We start from the raw sequence: 17,579 nt of genomic DNA, 5'->3' as shown, positions 1-17,579 counted from the left end.
TCAGTTAAACAAGATGGAAAATATTTACCACCTGTGGTCGTGTTATTTTTTTATTTATTTATTTTTTGAGAGCTCACCCGTGTGTTTTCCTCTGCTGTTTATATTCATCTGGATACAAATTCATAATATGGGCTACAGGTGTAGAAGGCACTGCAGAGAGGGATTAAAGAACATGACCAGGGCACATTTACAGTTACTGTCATACTGTAATTATGATTACCCTATAAAACCTTGCATTGCATAATGGGAAAAAAAGATTGTAAAATAATTAAATTAATTATTAAAATACAGGATATATTTTTATGTTTTCTGATCTTTATTGTTTTAGTGCTATGATGAACTAGACACTCATTTTAACAACTCATCATTAAGTATCTTGGTATTAGAGAGAGTCTTTGCGTCATGTGTATGTAATTTCCAGTGCTCATTTCTCTTGTGTACACTGAGGCTAATTTGGCTTTGAGGCCTGAGGGACTGTGGTTGATCGAGCTGATCGTTTCACTGTGGTTAGGAAGCTTGTCAGTCAAGCATTTGGATAAAACCAGTGCTACAAATACTACGACTGCTACCACTTCTGTTCCTGCTATACCTCTAATACTCCTTTAACAACCACAACATGCATACACAAACTTATACATGGTGCTACACAAGCCCAACACTGAGACCAAGGTTTCGAGCTTTTGTAAATAGCAGATTGAACTACAGTAAAACTACAGTACGTGGTAACAGTAGAACCAGCAGTAATAATACTAATAGCATTTTCTTTAGTCATCTTATGTTTACTAATGAATATGTTTCTTTTTTTAAATTTGTATTTCATATCAGTGTATTAAGTAAAGGTTCAGGGTAGGGCACTTTGAGCACCTTTAAATAGGATGTCAAGAAATTGTTTAAAGTACTTTAAATTGCACTGCATTTTACCCACATTGTACAGGGTGGGCCATTTATATGGAAACACCGTAATAAAATGGGAATGGTTGGTTATATTAAAGTCCTGTTTGTGGCACATCAGTGTATGTGAGGGGGCAAACTCCTCAAGATGGGTGGTGACCATTTAGAAGTCGGCCATCTTGGATACAACTTTTGTTTTTTCAATAGGAAGAGGGCCATGTGACATATCAAACTTATTGGTAATGTCACAAGAAAAACAATGGTGTGCTTGGTTCCAACGTAACTTTATTCTTTCATGAGTTATTTACAAGTTTCTCTTTGTTCACACCCATTGACATGTCGAAGAGGTTAACACGTGAGGAGCGGATCTAAATTGTGTTGATATCTGGTGAACACAGTAACCGGGTCATTGTAGCAGATTTCAATGCAAGACACCCTACGAGACCACCCATCTCCCATGCTACAGTTAGCAAACTGCTTGCTAAGTTTTGTGAAACTGGTTCAGTGTTGGATTTGCCAAAATGTGGACGCAAGAAAACTGTCACTAATGAAGAAACATCAGTGGCTGTCCTAGCTTCATTCAGCAAGAGCCCACAGCGTAGCACTCGCCGCATGTCACTGGAGAGTGGCATTAGTCGAACATCCCTTTGGCGGATATTAGCTACTCACAAATGGCACCCTTACAAACTCCAGCTACTGCAGCATCTCAACGAGGATGACCCAGATCAGCGCACAGAATTTGCAGAATGGGCAAAACAAAAATTGGAAAAGGACCCTCAGTTCACATAGAAGATTTTGTTCAGTGATGAGGCAAACCTTTATGTGAATGGTGAAGTTGACAAACAAAACCACCGCTATTGGTCTGACACTAACCCACATTGGATGGATCCCTCCAAGACGGTTGGAACAACAAAAGTGATGGTGTGGTATATGGGGTACAACGATAGTGGGTCCATTCTTCATCAATGGAAACCTCAAGGCCACTGGATATTTGAAATTGCTACATGATGATGGGTTTCCCTCTTTATGCACTGAAGCTGGCACGTTCCCTGAGTTTTTTCAGCAAGATGGTGCACCACCACATTATGGGTGCCAGGTCCGAGCATTCCTAGATGAACAGTTTCCTGGAAAATGGATTGGTCGTCGTGGGCCAGTTGAATGGCCCCCATGGTCTCTTGATCTGACCCCCTTAGACTTTTATCTTTGGGGTCATCTGAAGGCAATTGTCTGTGGTGTGAAGATACGAGATGTGCAGCACCTGAAACTATGGATACTGGATGCCTGTGCTGGCATTTCTCCTGCGCTGGCATTTCTCCTGCGCTGGCATTTCTCCCACTCTTCACACACACAGTGTGTGAAGAGTGGGAGAAGAGGGTTGCATTGACAATCCAACACAATGGGCAGCACATTGAACACATTTTATAAGTGGTCAGAAACTTGTAAATAACTCATGAAAGAATAAAGTTACGTTGAAACCAAGCACACCATTGTTTTTCTTGTGACATTACCAATAAGTTTGATATGTCACATGGCCCTCTTCCTATTGAAAAAAACAAAAGTTGTATCCAAGATGGCCGACTTCTAAATGGCCACCATGGTCACCACCCATCTTGAGGAGTTTGCCCCCTCACATATACTAATGTGCCACAGACAGGACTTTAATATCACCAACCATTCCCATTTTATTACGGTGTATCCATATAAATGGCCCACCCTGTAGATGTAATTAACTGACACTACCTTTTATTTTATGAACATGGTGCCAAAGGGCAATTTAATGAACTTTTTTTTCTCATTTTTGAACCTTGTTATTTGCTACTTTAGCAGATTTGCAGGCTTAATTGAAATTTAATTGAGATTTAGTAAGAATGACAAAGAATTCCACCTAGCACAAATTTGAAATTTATGTCATGTGGAACAACCCTAGCAGATTTGAGGATGCACACTCCATAATACAGCAGTTAAAGTGAAACCTCTGAATTTGAGGTGTCATGTCATACTGTATAGTTGGCTTACTGTGGCAGTGGGCTTACCTTGCTACATAGGAGAACTGCTATCTGAATTTTTCTGTACTTAACATTTTCAGCTGCCTTTAATACCTGTTATTAAATTTTATATTTTGGGATACTTCAGTTTCTTCTAAAACATTTGCTCACTTAAGTTAGAATGACAGTTTTGAAGTTGGATTTTTACATTGTCATGGTACAAAAGGGGAATTCAAGTTTACATAAAAAAATATAATCTATGCGTTTTTTTTAAAATAATATCCATATGACCTTCAGCTGCTCCCAGAGGTAAAAAAAAAATTGGACTTGGCTGTAAAGACCCTGGTATAAACATGTTAGAGCTTAACACAATTTCTTGTATTAAATGGAAAGCTGCTGTTCCTCTTGAGTCTTGTGAGTCATCCAAGCAGAAGGGCTCCAGGTTCATGGTCACTGCTCTCATCTTACACTTGAAAATTACAAATGCAACTAGATAAACAGAAAAAGAAATAGTTTAAAAAAAATAATTCTTTTTTTTGCCTGAGGTGAAACACAAGTTATCTTTATTATGGAACACACTTTTAGTTGTTTGTATGTCTGTGACTCAGAAAAGTCAGTTCTTTAACTGTGACTGAAGTTGTTTTTTTTTTTCTTTGTACAATTGTTCTCTCTCTTACTAAACCGATATGTACAAAATTATGACAAACACAAGATGATATAATCATAAATTGATTATTTGACAAATAAAAGCAGGGTGTAATGAAGTCTTTTAAACTCATCATGTTAAACGGTCAGCTGTTCATCAGCTGTGACTTTTTAAATCAAGTTTGTTAATTGTGCTTTTTATCAGTAATGAGTCAAACCATTAAAAACTGAAGGATACATTTTGACTTCCGACTCACAAAAAGGGGAGCTGAGTCATCTATATGATGTGATCATTTCAAGAGCTCGAATATGACTCATGCAATGCAAGTTATTTCAGAATGCGTTAAAAACACAACTGGCTTGTGGTGATTTATCAAACTTATACAGTAGAAATTACATGTTATGCAACATTTTTATCCAGTTACAGACTTAGATGGCGTGTTTGCTGCCTGAGTCACTTTAATAAGCATTGCATTTCTGAGCTATTTTGGAGTTAATGCAAATGTGAGACTGTAATGTGCATAGTTTAGATAACTAAACACGTTGGTTAAGGTTGGATAGAGATTGTGATTTTGTTTAACAAATTCCATGCATGCTAATGTTACCTAGCTAGTTGTTAGCAACCAGTAAAATGTCTTATACATTTTACATTTACAAAATTATCTAATGCAGTCACAAATGTCCTTTTAAATATATTTGGTATAGCACATTAGTTATTCCCAACCTCGGGTATTTGTAAGTTAGTGTGCTCCTAGGTAGTTTACAGCTCTCCCAAGTGTGGATAAAGTGTGGAGGGTTGCATCAGGAAGCATGTCCGGCTTAAAAATCTTTGCCAAATATGCAGCTCCATCGGTTGTCATGTCCCCTTGAGTTCTTCTTCTTGTGTAGCACAATTATGTATAGAAATATAAGTACTAAAGGCTGAATTTATGATTGACACGAAATATGACAATGTCACCTCAACCTCAACCTCAATAAAGAGATACCTGCATGCCTGGTAATCATTTTCTAGTCTTTTATTGACCGCTCATATTTGTTTGGATGCAGGTAGGCAGTGAAGAAAAAGAGGGACTTCATTTGCTGAAATGCAGTATGGCATTTCAGACATTCATTAAAAGAGGCCACAAAGTTTTGAATTGTATATAAACCAACCAAATATTGGTTGGTTGGCCATTGCCCCCAAAAGCGGAGTCAATACTCTTACTGCTTCCCAGACTGAGAAACTGAGTTTCCATAATGTGAAAGATTTAGCACTACTGAAGAATCCATAGAAGCTCCACACTGCGCTCATTTGTCCTGACATTATCACTGAGATGTTTTTACCTGTGAAAGCAGGAAAAGCATCACTGCAATGAAAAATAATAATGGATGGAGCCACTGTTGATAGCAGGTACCCAGTATGTCAGTGAGTATGCTGATTCTGGATTCAGTCTTCATTTTGGCTGTGCTTTTCTGTTCTGTTCCTCTGCAGCTGGTGAACTTGAAGAGATGAGTGAATATACCAATAAAATCTGATTTCCTGTTCAGCAGATGCACTGTATAAACATTTAACAAAAGGGCTTCGGTTGACACACAATGGAGGAGCGGGACAGGAGGGGTGATGTGATCAACAAGGAAATTCTCTTCTTTCCATGCACGAGGCATCAATGCGTTTTAGGCACTGTGTCCAGTATTTTAGGTGTTGATGTTATACTATTTTTTTTTTGGTTACGTTGTTTCATGCCACACCAAAGAGAACAGGGTTATGATGATGCTATACTTGTCATTTCAAGTGTCCCCTCCGAGAGTCTTGCCTACAGCATATCAGTGTTTGGACAAGCCAAAAGACAGGGCATAGATGTGACAACACTCTCCAGCTGTGCCAAGCATTTTTCACTGGAGAGTGTGGGAACAAAGAGCTCTCATCTGCTGATGATTCTCTCTGTGTATTATGCTGGAAATGACCTGTAAAAAAGGAGCAAACTGCTGCAAACTATTTCTCGTGTTCTTTCAAAAACTGCATATAAAAAATAGCATATAATTACATTATGTTTTTTGTCCTTTTGAAAGTGGTCTACTGTCTGAATTGTCGCAGGAAAAAAAACCCTCTGTTGCCTTAATTATACGTTCGTAAATTGGTCAAAGAAAGTTAAATTCCCATCTCAACTTTAATAGAACCTCGGATGAATTACTCATTCAGGAAAAAAAAAATGAATGTAAAAAAAAAAAGGACAGTAAATTTTCACAATCACTGAGCTGCAAGCTGCTGCTGTTTTTCTTAATTAACGACTTAACAAATAGCTGATTGTCAAAGTTACTGATTAGTCTACTTTGTTAATTATACAAAAAAGTCAAGTAAATGAGTGGGTCCCTAAGTGTGCACTTCTGTGGTATTGATATTTATCTCAGTATTTTAATGTTTGATTGTTTTGTTAGTACTTTATTTACTCATTGTTGTTATATAACTTGATCCTTGTTTTTACAGATGTCACAAGTGTTTCTATAATATCCCTGAATAACTGTCACCAGTAGAGATGTGTGGATTGCATGACTGCAGTTTTATGCTAATCTGTGTCAATTGGACTTCTTAAAATAAGACCTGTTTACTAATTACTGTTCTCTCTTAACCTCATTAAATGGAAAATTTTCAGGCTTAACACATAGAGTTAATCTGTTGTGATTAAAATAACCCCATTAATTCACTGATAAGGGATTATGTCTGGTCAAGGATTATTTAGAACTAGATCGACCAATGTAATTTCTTAAAATTGTTTCTCCCTTTGACCACTTTGCTTCTGTTGTTTCTCACCCCGTTTCTTCAGCTTTAGGACTGTAAGGGAACTGGCCCAGCTCTGCCATCCTCCTCCTCTAACATCACACTGCGTTGCACCACAGTCATGTCCTTTCCCCACTGTGCCCGACCCATGGAGAGTACACACCCACCCAGATAGGATGCCTGCTCTGCTTGATGCCCTGCATCCCCTCCTGCCCATTACCACCTCCTCCTTCTCCTTGTGTGTACCTGCTCTTGCCAACAGTTCCTTGCGGCCCCCCAGGCTCCACCCTGCCTCGTTACAACATGGTGGATGATTTAACCACCATGAAGGATGATGTCATCAACGCCAACACGCTGGCTTGGCTGGTCTGTTCGGGCGTGTCCATTCTTGCCAACACTTGGAGTATCCTTAGTGTCAGTGCCAAGCAGAAGAAGTGGAAGCCGCTGGAGTTTCTCATCTGCACCTTGGCGGGCACACATATCCTCAACATGGCCATCCCCATTACCATGTACTGTGTCATAACACTGCGGCGTCAGCACTCCAACTACGAGTGGAATGAGGGTCTGTGCAAAGTGTTTGTGTCTACCTTCTATACTCTCACACTGGTCACCTGCTTCTCGGTCACCTCACTCTCCTATCACCGCATGTGGATGGTTCGCTGGCCTGTAAACTACAGGTAAGACAACTGATTTTGTTGTTTGTTGTTTATGACTGAACCTAGTTATAATCTTTATTCAGGTTGCCTAAATTTTAAATGGCCATTTCATCCAAATTTCAGTTTCAAGCAAGGTATTACACTTTATATATTTCAATATTTATTTGCTATGGTTCATACACATCTGCTTCTGATGTTTTTTCAACCCAGTACATTTTATTCCTCACTCTGAACAGTCATTACTGGAAGTATCCAGTAAGTATCCGAGTATCGGAGCAGTTGAGACGCATTTTTTCTAAACACCAGGTCTCTGTGGCTTTTAAACCCCAAAACAAGCTGCGCCAAAAATTGGTCCACCCCAAGGATCGGATCCCCTGATACAACCAGAGTAACATAGTGTACGCTGTTAAGTGCCAGGAGGATTGCCAGGATTTATACATCGGGGAAACCAAACAACCTCTGGCGAAGCGGATGGCACAACACAGAAGAGCTACCTCGTCAGGCCAGGACTCTGCAGTCTATTTACACCTACAGGCCAGTGGACAATCTTTCAATGATGAGGATGTACACATCCTGGACAGGGAGGACCGCTGGTTTGAGCTCAGAGTCAAAGAGGACATTTATGTGAAAAGGGAAAGACCATCTCTGAATCGAGGAGGGGGCCTAAGGGTACATCTTTCGCCATCTTACAATGCTGTGATTGCAGCCATTCCCCAACTGTCTGTGAATGGTACTCATGGCCATTGATCAGTGGGCTTTGATCAGTGGTTGTTGATCAATGGTCATGAGAATTTGCATAATTATGATTAAGGAACTGACCTCCCAGCCCATTGTTCCTTCACTGGGCTGGTTTCAGTCATTATGTGCAAATGCACTGTTTATAAGACTGGGAAAATCTGCAGTCAGCTGAGACTGAAGAAGTCACTTGGATGAGTGACGAAACGTTTCTCCCACAAAACGCTACGTCCAGATGAACAAAATCAACTTTTGGAGAATTACTGGAAGTACTTTCTATTGAAGAAATGGCTGCTTTATAAGCTGTTGTCTAGTTTTATCTCCAGATAACAATAGACCAAAGTAAGAAATAATACTTTGTTTTGTAGTTTAGGGGGAACCAAATCTTTAGGTTTGCTTGAATATTCAATCACAGAAATGTCAGTATAGCGGATACAGTATTATGTGTGTTTTTAAAAGCAAAATAACATAAATAAATGCAGTGTGATCTTTAGCACAGAAAACATAAATGTGTTTAAAGGCATTTTTAGATGTTAATCTCCTGCAAGGCTCGCACTCAATCCTTGAAAAATTCTACAGTTAAGCTTCAGGGGGTTTTTTTTGGGCCTCTTCCTTTGACAACTTCTCACATAGAATATAGATAGATTTCAATTTTTGTGGCCATCACCTTATTTACCTTTGATTTTGAGTGTGATGCTCTTCATCATGCAAAGACTGTCCCCTGCCAACACATCTGCTGGTTGCAGCTATTTGGGGTAACACCATGTGAAACCTTCTAGACTGAGCATCTGCCAGCTCTAGCTTTCACCTTCATTTGGCTCCTCATAACATGTGATAATACTAAGTAACACTGAATATAAAGATCAGGTTCACCTCACACTAACAACACCATTTTGGTCCTGTAAGATTTCCAAGAAATCTGCTGTTCACACATAATCAGATGTTCTAAGGAAAGGTTCCCTTTCCTTTAATATGAGATTTGGATGCTGTATCTCTTCTGATATGTACCAGTGCTGCTCTGAACTGACACATGCTAATGATTATTAAGAAGCACCTCTTGATTTGTTCTAAGATAAGATTGTAATTTATCATGATAATGAGTTGCACAGCAGACCATATTGACTGTTTAAATGATTAATGTGAAGGTTTGTAATTGGTGCATCTTAAGAACATTTGAAGCACAGCTCAGAGGCCTTGGCTTTGTTGCAATTTAGCTGTTACATTCAGCGCTCTAAGCTCTGCCCATCAGGTGCAGCATAATCATTTGCAGTCGAATGCATTTTGAGAGCAAATACTGTAGGAAAACAGCCAGAGAACCTATAAAATCAGCTGTCGCATCTGCAGAACACATACCAACTAAAATGTGGTGCATGTGGTGAACATCAGTCTTCTGCTCTATCACTCTTTCTCTCCTGCTGAAAATCTACGAGCGATTACATCCTGTGGCATCAAGCCTGCAGATACTAAACATGTTTTCAACTTGGCCAATTTTGCAGATAAGCAGACATTCAAATAAGATATGCAAACTTCCTTTTAAATCTAAGCCCAATCTTGCTATCTATATTGCTTCTGCAGCTGCCAGTATTGGCCGATACCCACACAGTGATATCAAGCTTTACACAGATGCTTTTATCTCCCTCGTCTGTTCCCTCGCTCATCTGACTGTAGTCTCTCTGGTCTTCTGTGTGGGAACACTTTCCACTCAGCAGCTTGTCTTCTTGTGTTCAAGTCACCTTTAACAACAGTATAGTGGAGTGATAGCTCAGGTGATGCACCGTATAATTGCTGTTCATCTTTCATTTAATTCGCTCCACATTTGCCCTGCTGAGCTAGCATGGCTGCCTTTACTCTGACATTAACATACACTGAAGGCCTGAATTATGAATTCCAACCTTGTACTTAGGCAGCTGTGCTCATCACCCTGCGTTCACTATCTCTTAGGAGGGTTTTTTCCCCGCTCACAATGCTCTCAGTCTGGTAATAGATTTATGCAGCTTGGTGATGTAACTGTCCCCATGTACCCCGGGCACAATCAGGAAAGGCTAGCATTATTACTCATTGTGACAACAAGACCTACTTGTCTTTGAATGAAGCCATAGTGCAAAGATGGAGGCTACTGCAGTACTACTGCTACTGCGACTGCTACTGCAGGCTATTGTAGTACTCTTATTGCGTCAGTGCATGTAGGCTTATACTTTACTACTTTCAAATGTTTTCCATTTTATTTTGCCAAGCTTTTTATGTAAAGCCATCCATTCTAGCCAGTGTGCCCCCAAAGCATTTTTATGGAAATGGAGAAGGGAATTGGTGATATGCATTTTGGTTCTCATTGGGAGGTATATTTGGCTTCCTAAGCTGACGCTTAATGAATTAAAGCATCTTTTACCACACAAATGAACCAGTAGAACCATATTAATTGTACTTTGTTACACAATAGAGGCATAAAATAGTCTATACTTACATGTTCTAGGAACTGAAAGAATTTTTTTTTCTGTATGACACACACACACACACACACACACACACGCGCACACACACACACACACACACACACACACACACACACACCTATATTTGTGTGTGTGTGTGTATATTTTTGCTTATGCCTGGAACAACTCAGTCATACTTGAATACAGTAATCTAGCCAAATGTTTTGGCAGGTTAGGGTACTCTTTCGTCATGTTTGGGAAATGAGAACGCCAGTCACTGCTTGATATATTTTTAGATGTATGTGTGTTGTTTCTGCAAAGCTTGAAAAGTGCCACACCGCCAGAGGTCACAAACACATTCAGCAAATTGCTCGACTGTAACAATTACTTGGAGGTGAGAGGAAACAGAAATCTCTTTGTGTTGAAATGGACCTACATGATAAATAGACCGAGGGATATCAAAGGCAATCTTTTACCATCAACAAATAATCGATTTCCTTCCACATTCATCTCCAGTTTATCTAAGCTGTGCCTATGTGGGTTGATGTTTTTATCAGCTTATGTATCCCAGCTTCATATCTGCCATTTTACAGTATTTTTCCATGGTTGGGGTCTGTTTTACTTGTAATACTGGTCAGATTTCCTCACCATGAAAAAAAGTCAAACACAGACCTTGTTATCAGTGTTCTATTTGAATCATTTTGTTTGAATTGTTGAGGACAGATCGCAATTACTGTAGGTGCACTGTTTGCCAATATTGTATAGAGTGTGTCTCTGATGTGTAATGATTATGAGAAGGAGTCTGAAATCCTCCATGTACTAATAATATTGCAATATTGCTTCATAAGTTAATTTAGTACAGTCAGAGCAGACCACACTGTACTTGTTAACAAACCGAGCAAAGACACAAGTCAATATTAAAACCAGCCTACACATTTTTCTGTGAAACAAAGTGTAATGCAGAATGGGCTGTGTTGTTCTTCTTTTATAGCTGCACAATCATTTTAGTAACAATTTTCATCAACTCTTCAGTGAATCAACACTCAGCTTTAGTTTGAAGTATGTGAAGAGGGTGAACACAGTAGCATAGTGGTATCTGCACCAAGTAATGTAGATATATAATTACAGAGCTACACAGACAGTTAAAATGCATGCATGCATGAATGAATGAATGAATGAATGAATAAATAAAACTCAGAAATCCGCACAACTGTATTTTAAAATTTGTTTTAAGTGAGAAGGATTGAGTGTCCTATTCTATAATTCCAGTAAAGAAAAGACATAATGTAAGTTAGAAAAATAGTTCAGTATGCTATCTTAAACAAAACACCAGCAAAGATTGGTAAGATAGACTTCTATTTAGATATATTTTGTCAGTGCAGGTTTGTAAAGACAGGATGGGTAATATCTTGGTAGCAATCAATGTGTCATGCTTTTGCTCTTTGGAACTGCAAATGCAGGGCTATAGCATGCTGATAACTATAATGTTTATCCAGGTAAAGACTGCCTTTGAAATGCATTAGAGTGATTGAGGTTATTTTGTTCAGAATCTAGGATCAAATGACTGAGATTAAAGACGATTTCCTTTTTCTTAAAAAAAGATAAAATGCATTCCATTTTTTGTTACTTGTCTTTGTTAGAAACTCCTTTATAGTGTGTACTTGTATATATTTTTGGTTTTAGGGATCTGAGCATAGTGATTTTAAAGATCAGACAAGTTAGGATCCACAGGTTTTACACTCTAATGAACGACACAGAAATCAAAGCCAATGGGTATTTCACTTGATTTCCTGCAAAAATCTGTTGTTCTCTTTCCAGGCTAAGTAACACAAAGAAGCAGGCAGTACACACAGTGATGGGTATCTGGATGGTCTCCTTCATCCTGTCCACACTTCCAGCAGTGGGTTGGCATGACACGATTGACCGCTTCTACACCTCTGACTGCCGGTTCATTGTGACAGAGATCGGCCTGGGCTTCGGAGTCTGCTTTCTGCTCCTAATCGGTGGCAGTGTGACCATGGGTGTGATCTGCATCGGCATCGCTCTCTTTCAGACCTTCTCGATTCAGGCAGGTCACAACGCTGACAAGAACAAGTTTAATGTTCCCACCATAGTGGTGGAGGATGCTCAGGGAAAACGCAGGTCATCCATCGATGGATCAGAACCTCTTAAGACGTCGCTGCAAATCACCTACCTGATCAGTGGTATTGTCTTCATCTATGACTTCCTGACTGGCTTCCCCATACTGGTGAGTTCACTCTTCTTCTTGCTTGATTATAAAAGCATTGTAACAGGAAAATGTACTTGATAATATAATAATAATGTTCTGTTGATGCACTGTACAATCACAATTAAATCAAATCACAATCAAAGACAATTATAGCCAATTAGAGAGGACATTTTGCAGTGCACCTCTATTCATTAACTCACTGTTGATTCATATTGAATACAGGTTTATACACGTATACTAAGATTAAACTGCTTCGGTCATAATTATGAATTGTGATACTTTGAAGTATAAGAAAGTGCTAGCCTTTGACTCTCCCTGTTAATGTTTTTGCACCGTTTCTTTGGTTTCCATGCTTGTTTTTGAAATGGTGTAGCCTCTAAGAAAACCACATCTAAGAAAACAGCTACACACACTAAGACAGTGATGCCACACTAATGGCATACTTTTTTTTAATTTAACTGTTCTTTTCTACTTGAAGGTGAAGATTTCATTAATAAAGTTATGTGAGATTGTTACGGCCCATGTGACAAAGAGGTTACCTGTAATCTGAAGTTAAGCATAAAAATATTCCATTCATTTGGAGGCTGTAAGGAGGTCAGGTTTGGACAGATTTGTGTTTGATCTCTTTTACATATTCTACAATGTAAGCCCACCAATGGAGAGATAAACAAAACAATTAACAATAAAAGCGATGATAACAGTCACAAGAAAAACATGTTGGCAAGCTAAGGCTGAAAAACAGGTAAGCACTGAAATCATTATCATGCTGTTGTCTTTTGGGGAAACAGACTTCAAAAACAGAGCAACTTCCTTCTGCCAAGGGTGGTATGCCTTCACATCAGGGAGTAAAAGCGTGAGTTGTTTTTCTCTAAGTCACCATTTGGTTTGTAAATTCCACCCTCAGGTTCTCGTGTATTTTTTTTTTTTTAACAAGTTAGCTCACTGGTTTTCTATATAAACTTAAGAGCCTGCAGAAAGCTCAAGGCTTATTGTTTGTGATGCAGCCAAACAACCAGCTTGTCTTCTGTGAAGAAAGCCAACTTAATAGAGCATTTTCAGAAGGGCAAATGAACTTGGACAGTTTTTTATTTTGGAACAAGTATTTTTTGTTCATGTTTGGCCACCTGGGTTATAGTAGAAGTTGATATTAAATATTCTAAATGGTTTTAAACCATACATATAGTGGAGCCCACTGGTTCAGTGTGTGTGCATGTGTGCCTTTCCTGATGAAAGGCACACATTTTACACATTTTACAGATGGCTGTAGACGGCATTGTAACTCTCTCCTGACCTCCTCTGTACATGTTGAGGATGATTTGAACCAAAAACTTTCAAATTTGAAATCATCACACATCATTAGTTTGTAAGGCACATTGCCTCTGATTCCACCTTTTCTCCTTGTTTTCCCTTCTTTTAAAATGGCATCTTGACAATGAACTTTCGATTGAGTCTGTTTCTGATGAGGCTTCAGTGAACCGTAGCTGGATGAGCTGAAGGGTTAGATGCATGTCAATCTGCTGGATTTTCTTATTTCTTAAGGACTTAAGGACTCAGGATACTGTTCTTAAAATGATCAGGTACAAGGACTAGAATGAAAAAAAAAAAAAAAAAACGAGTGAAAAAGCAGCCAATTTCTGAAGAAAACACTTGAAAGACTTTCATAAAGCCTAAAGAACACTTTAAAAATTACAGAATATCATCATTGCAAAAGATGCTTTCAATAGTAATCTTTATTTTTTGGCTATTTTGTGACAAGTCTCTTCAATATATTTTTGCTATTTTCAAATTAAATGCTGCTCTTAGCTTTTAATGTGCTCTTAAATTTGAGTTTAAAACAATTAATTCTGCTTCCTATGTGTGTGGGCATAAACCTTAGGTTGGGTGGGGGTCTAATAAATATGTTATGTATTCAGAAAAAGATCCCCGGAAATTGTTTATGAATTTGTGAATTATGAAGTGTAATTAAATTTTCTTTGCCACTATTTTTGTGTAATGGCTCTGTAGTGTTTGGTGTATGTCATGGTTTTACCCATAAGGTTTCACAATATTACACTTCTGAATTAAGATGTTGCAGGATATATAAAACTCCTTTTGCTTTATTAGCTAGAAAGTATTGTTGTTATTATTATTATTATTATTATTATTAAAAAAGACAACTGTACACACTTATAGCAATATATTGTGTTACTACTTTACATGTGTGCAAAACAAAAGGTGGGGTGCTGAGGAAAGATCACATTTCAGATGCAGTAAACCAAACAACAGTAGGCCTGCTAGCCATCTTTATGGCCGGGTGTAATGAGCTATTTAAATGCATAGAAACCTCTAACAGATACAAATGAGCACGTATATTTATTGTGAACTGTATGGTCTTACAAAGAATGATACAGAGGAACAAATTATCAGAGCAGAATAGAATTACTACTGTTAAATATAAAAACTAATTTATGTGAACAGACTAAATACATGAATTTTCCAGGGGCAGATATACAGTATGTGAAAACACGTGCTTCATAACTTTCAAGATTTTTTATATCAAAGTGTAACATGTTCTGGGTAAAAACTGTAAGAAGCTATTCTTTAACTTAAGGACAATGAAGTTCTATATTCTCAGCTTTAAATCTAAAATCCTCAAATATTCATAAAAACTATATCAGTACCCCTTGAAAAAGATTCATACTACAGTTAGAAGTCACACCATGGGAAATGTTTAGAGCATCACTCATGGGGTGGTAAAGTGGAGAAAAAAACTGTTTAACTTCAGTGTGTTTTATTGTCTCAGTAGGCAAACAAAGGCAAAGTCAGGTTAAGGCTTTACAACTTTATCAAGTCTCTTAGCAACAGGGATAAATGGTTGGTATTTGAGCACAAGGCATGATCGAAGGAGGTTAAACCTGAGATAATTTTAAGTTTGCAATAACCACTGGGGTTTTCACATTCACTTGACAAGTGAAAGGCCGTGGGTTCAGTTCCAGCCGGAGATATAAATCACCTTTCTGGTTGTGTCAGAAAGGGCGCCTGGCATAAAACTCCAATTCAAACATGCGGAACTTCCTGCTGTGCCAACCCTTATGACAAGGGGAGCAGTTGAAAGAAGCTTTACTGTAATCACTGTTGTGGCCCGATGAGTGAGATGATGACTTAAACTTTAACATTTAACATGCTAACTGAAGCCTGCAGACTCTGAGATGTAGCTCTGGGTCTTGTAGTTTTTCTGAACATTGCATTCTCTGACATTTGCTGGGACAGACAATCCTAGGAAGATTGTTGCATTGTGCTAAGAAACACCTATATGCTCCGGTCCAGCAAACTGGAAACTTTTGCTTTTATAGGGGTGGTCACACTTGCTGTTGATCAGTTAACTAGGTTTTATTAGCTGCACATGGCTGCACATCCCTATGGAAACATTAAGGGAGTACTTCATTTTTCCCAGGACTTCATGGAGTCCTGTGATAATTGTTGATGCTGGAGGTTATTCATGATGTAAACATACATTGGACTATTGCAACTGCAAAAGTGTTGCATTAAATCAGTTGATTCTTCTAGTTTCTTCAAGCTTCCTTTGTAGTTAGCCACTTTGAAAATTTGTCACTGTAAAAGAAATACTTTGAAATATTGTCAAGTGTACCTGTTTTTATTGTTATTATTATTTATTGCTTTAATCACGTAATGGTAGTGACAGACAAAGGCCATAATATTTGCCTTGTAAATACTGACTATGATAGCCATACATAGGCTGCTTATAGAACTGATGATAGAGGGTACATAATACGATTTTCTAAAATATAGGAGTGGATCTGGAAGATAATGTTTAGTAGGCACTTGGCTGCAGGTTTTTTTCATCTGGCACTGGAAAATCTGGACTGAAATGCTTCTCACAGGAGGGTTTTTTCTTCCTTTTACTTTTGGACTGTTTGCATCTGTTTCAAATTATTTTAACTTAGATTATCTGATACCATAAATATACTAGCAGTAGTATATGTTCCCAAGGGGGGAGATGTTGGAGTTGGGTCTCTGAACTGCTGAGGTGACTGTTTAAAGTCTGTAAACAGGTACATTTACTGGTTTACGCTGAGATTAAGAACGAACTGCCACCAATGTAAATGTCTAAGAGATGTATCTGTTCCCGCTCACTTTGCTTATTTAAACCAGGAAGTACTGTGTGGTGATCCTGTAAAAGATACCTGATGTTCTTTCTGTTGTGCTCATAAGATCTATTATCAGTAAACTCTTAAGCCTGGAAAGCAGTGCTGCCATAAACATTTGATGCTTAACTCAGTATGTTTACCTTGCTGCAGTCTGAGTGAATATTAACTGGTTTACTGTCAACTGATTTATCCATCCAGTCCATATCTTGTGCATCGCTGAGTGGATTTAAACAAAACTGGGGAAACTTTCTAAGTCCAAATCGTCACTCTTCATTATAACAGATTTTAAAAATATATATATTTTTTATTGACCCTGGGCAGGTGGTGAGCTTTGCTAGCCTGAAGTTTGACCGCTCCTATAACTGGATGGTTTTGTGTGTGCTGTGGTGCTCCATTGCCCAGTCCATCCTGCTGCCAATGTTCCTCTGGGCATGCGACCGCTATCGGGCCGACATCCGCATGGTGTGGGAGAAATGCGTCGCCATCATGTCCAACGACGATGTGGATGAGGGTAAGCTACTGTTAAGCATCTCCCTCCTCTCCTGCCTCCTTTTTCCTTCCTCTTCACCTCATGATGTGAATATTGATTGGTATTTCTTAGGACATACATGTGGATTAGTTTGAGCATTAAGAGTAGATTTTAAATGCTCTGTGAAGGCATGCCCAAACTGAAAGGGTGGGCTTTAAAGATAAAAATGGGATGTGATTATGATGTTTTAAATTGATAAACATATTAACTTTAAACTACACTTGATCTGTTCACAAAATCTCCTTTGACAGTGAAAGGTAAAGCATCACTCTCAGAGTAGAGGTTCATTTGTGTTGGCTTCTGGGCTGTCTCTTGACAGAGAGAGAAGCAATTTTGCAGCAAGGGAACAGAGTCAAAAACTATTTTCTCTATGGTGTAATGCTTGGTAGTGATGTCATCTTCTTCTCCCTGAGATACAGTGTGGTGTAATCTCTGCCTTTTACAGACTTTAATGTCTATGCATCCCTTTTGTAAAGTTACAACTCACAAATGTTGTAATCCAAAGGAAATCTTTTAATAAAATGATGTTATTCACTGATGCAGATAATACCTGTAACTACATCCTAAAATCATCAG

General features: G+C 38.5%; 1 protein-coding gene across 3 annotated transcripts in view; it reads left to right on the top strand.

Moving 5' to 3' along the window:
- Positions 1-17,579, top strand: part of gpr153 (G protein-coupled receptor 153) — a 35,781-nt gene that overhangs the window by 11,411 nt on the left and 6,791 nt on the right. For all 3 annotated transcript variants that reach the window (XM_006785467.3, XM_006785466.3, XM_035905754.2), the window contains exons 2-4: positions 6,323-6,953; positions 11,915-12,344; positions 16,796-16,985. In XM_006785467.3, the coding sequence (XP_006785530.1) occupies positions 6,469-6,953; positions 11,915-12,344; positions 16,796-16,985 (1,105 nt within the window). In that variant the 5' untranslated portion in view covers positions 6,323-6,468. The remainder of the gene's footprint in view (positions 1-6,322; positions 6,954-11,914; positions 12,345-16,795; positions 16,986-17,579) is intronic.

Source organism: Neolamprologus brichardi, chromosome 20 (assembly GCF_056152115.1).
Source record: "Neolamprologus brichardi isolate AB-2024 chromosome 20, ASM5615211v1, whole genome shotgun sequence".
NCBI classification, from domain to species: Eukaryota; Metazoa; Chordata; class Actinopteri; order Cichliformes; family Cichlidae; genus Neolamprologus; species Neolamprologus brichardi.
Note: the sequence above shows the minus strand (reverse complement) of the source record. Positions and strands in the feature narration are given on the sequence as shown.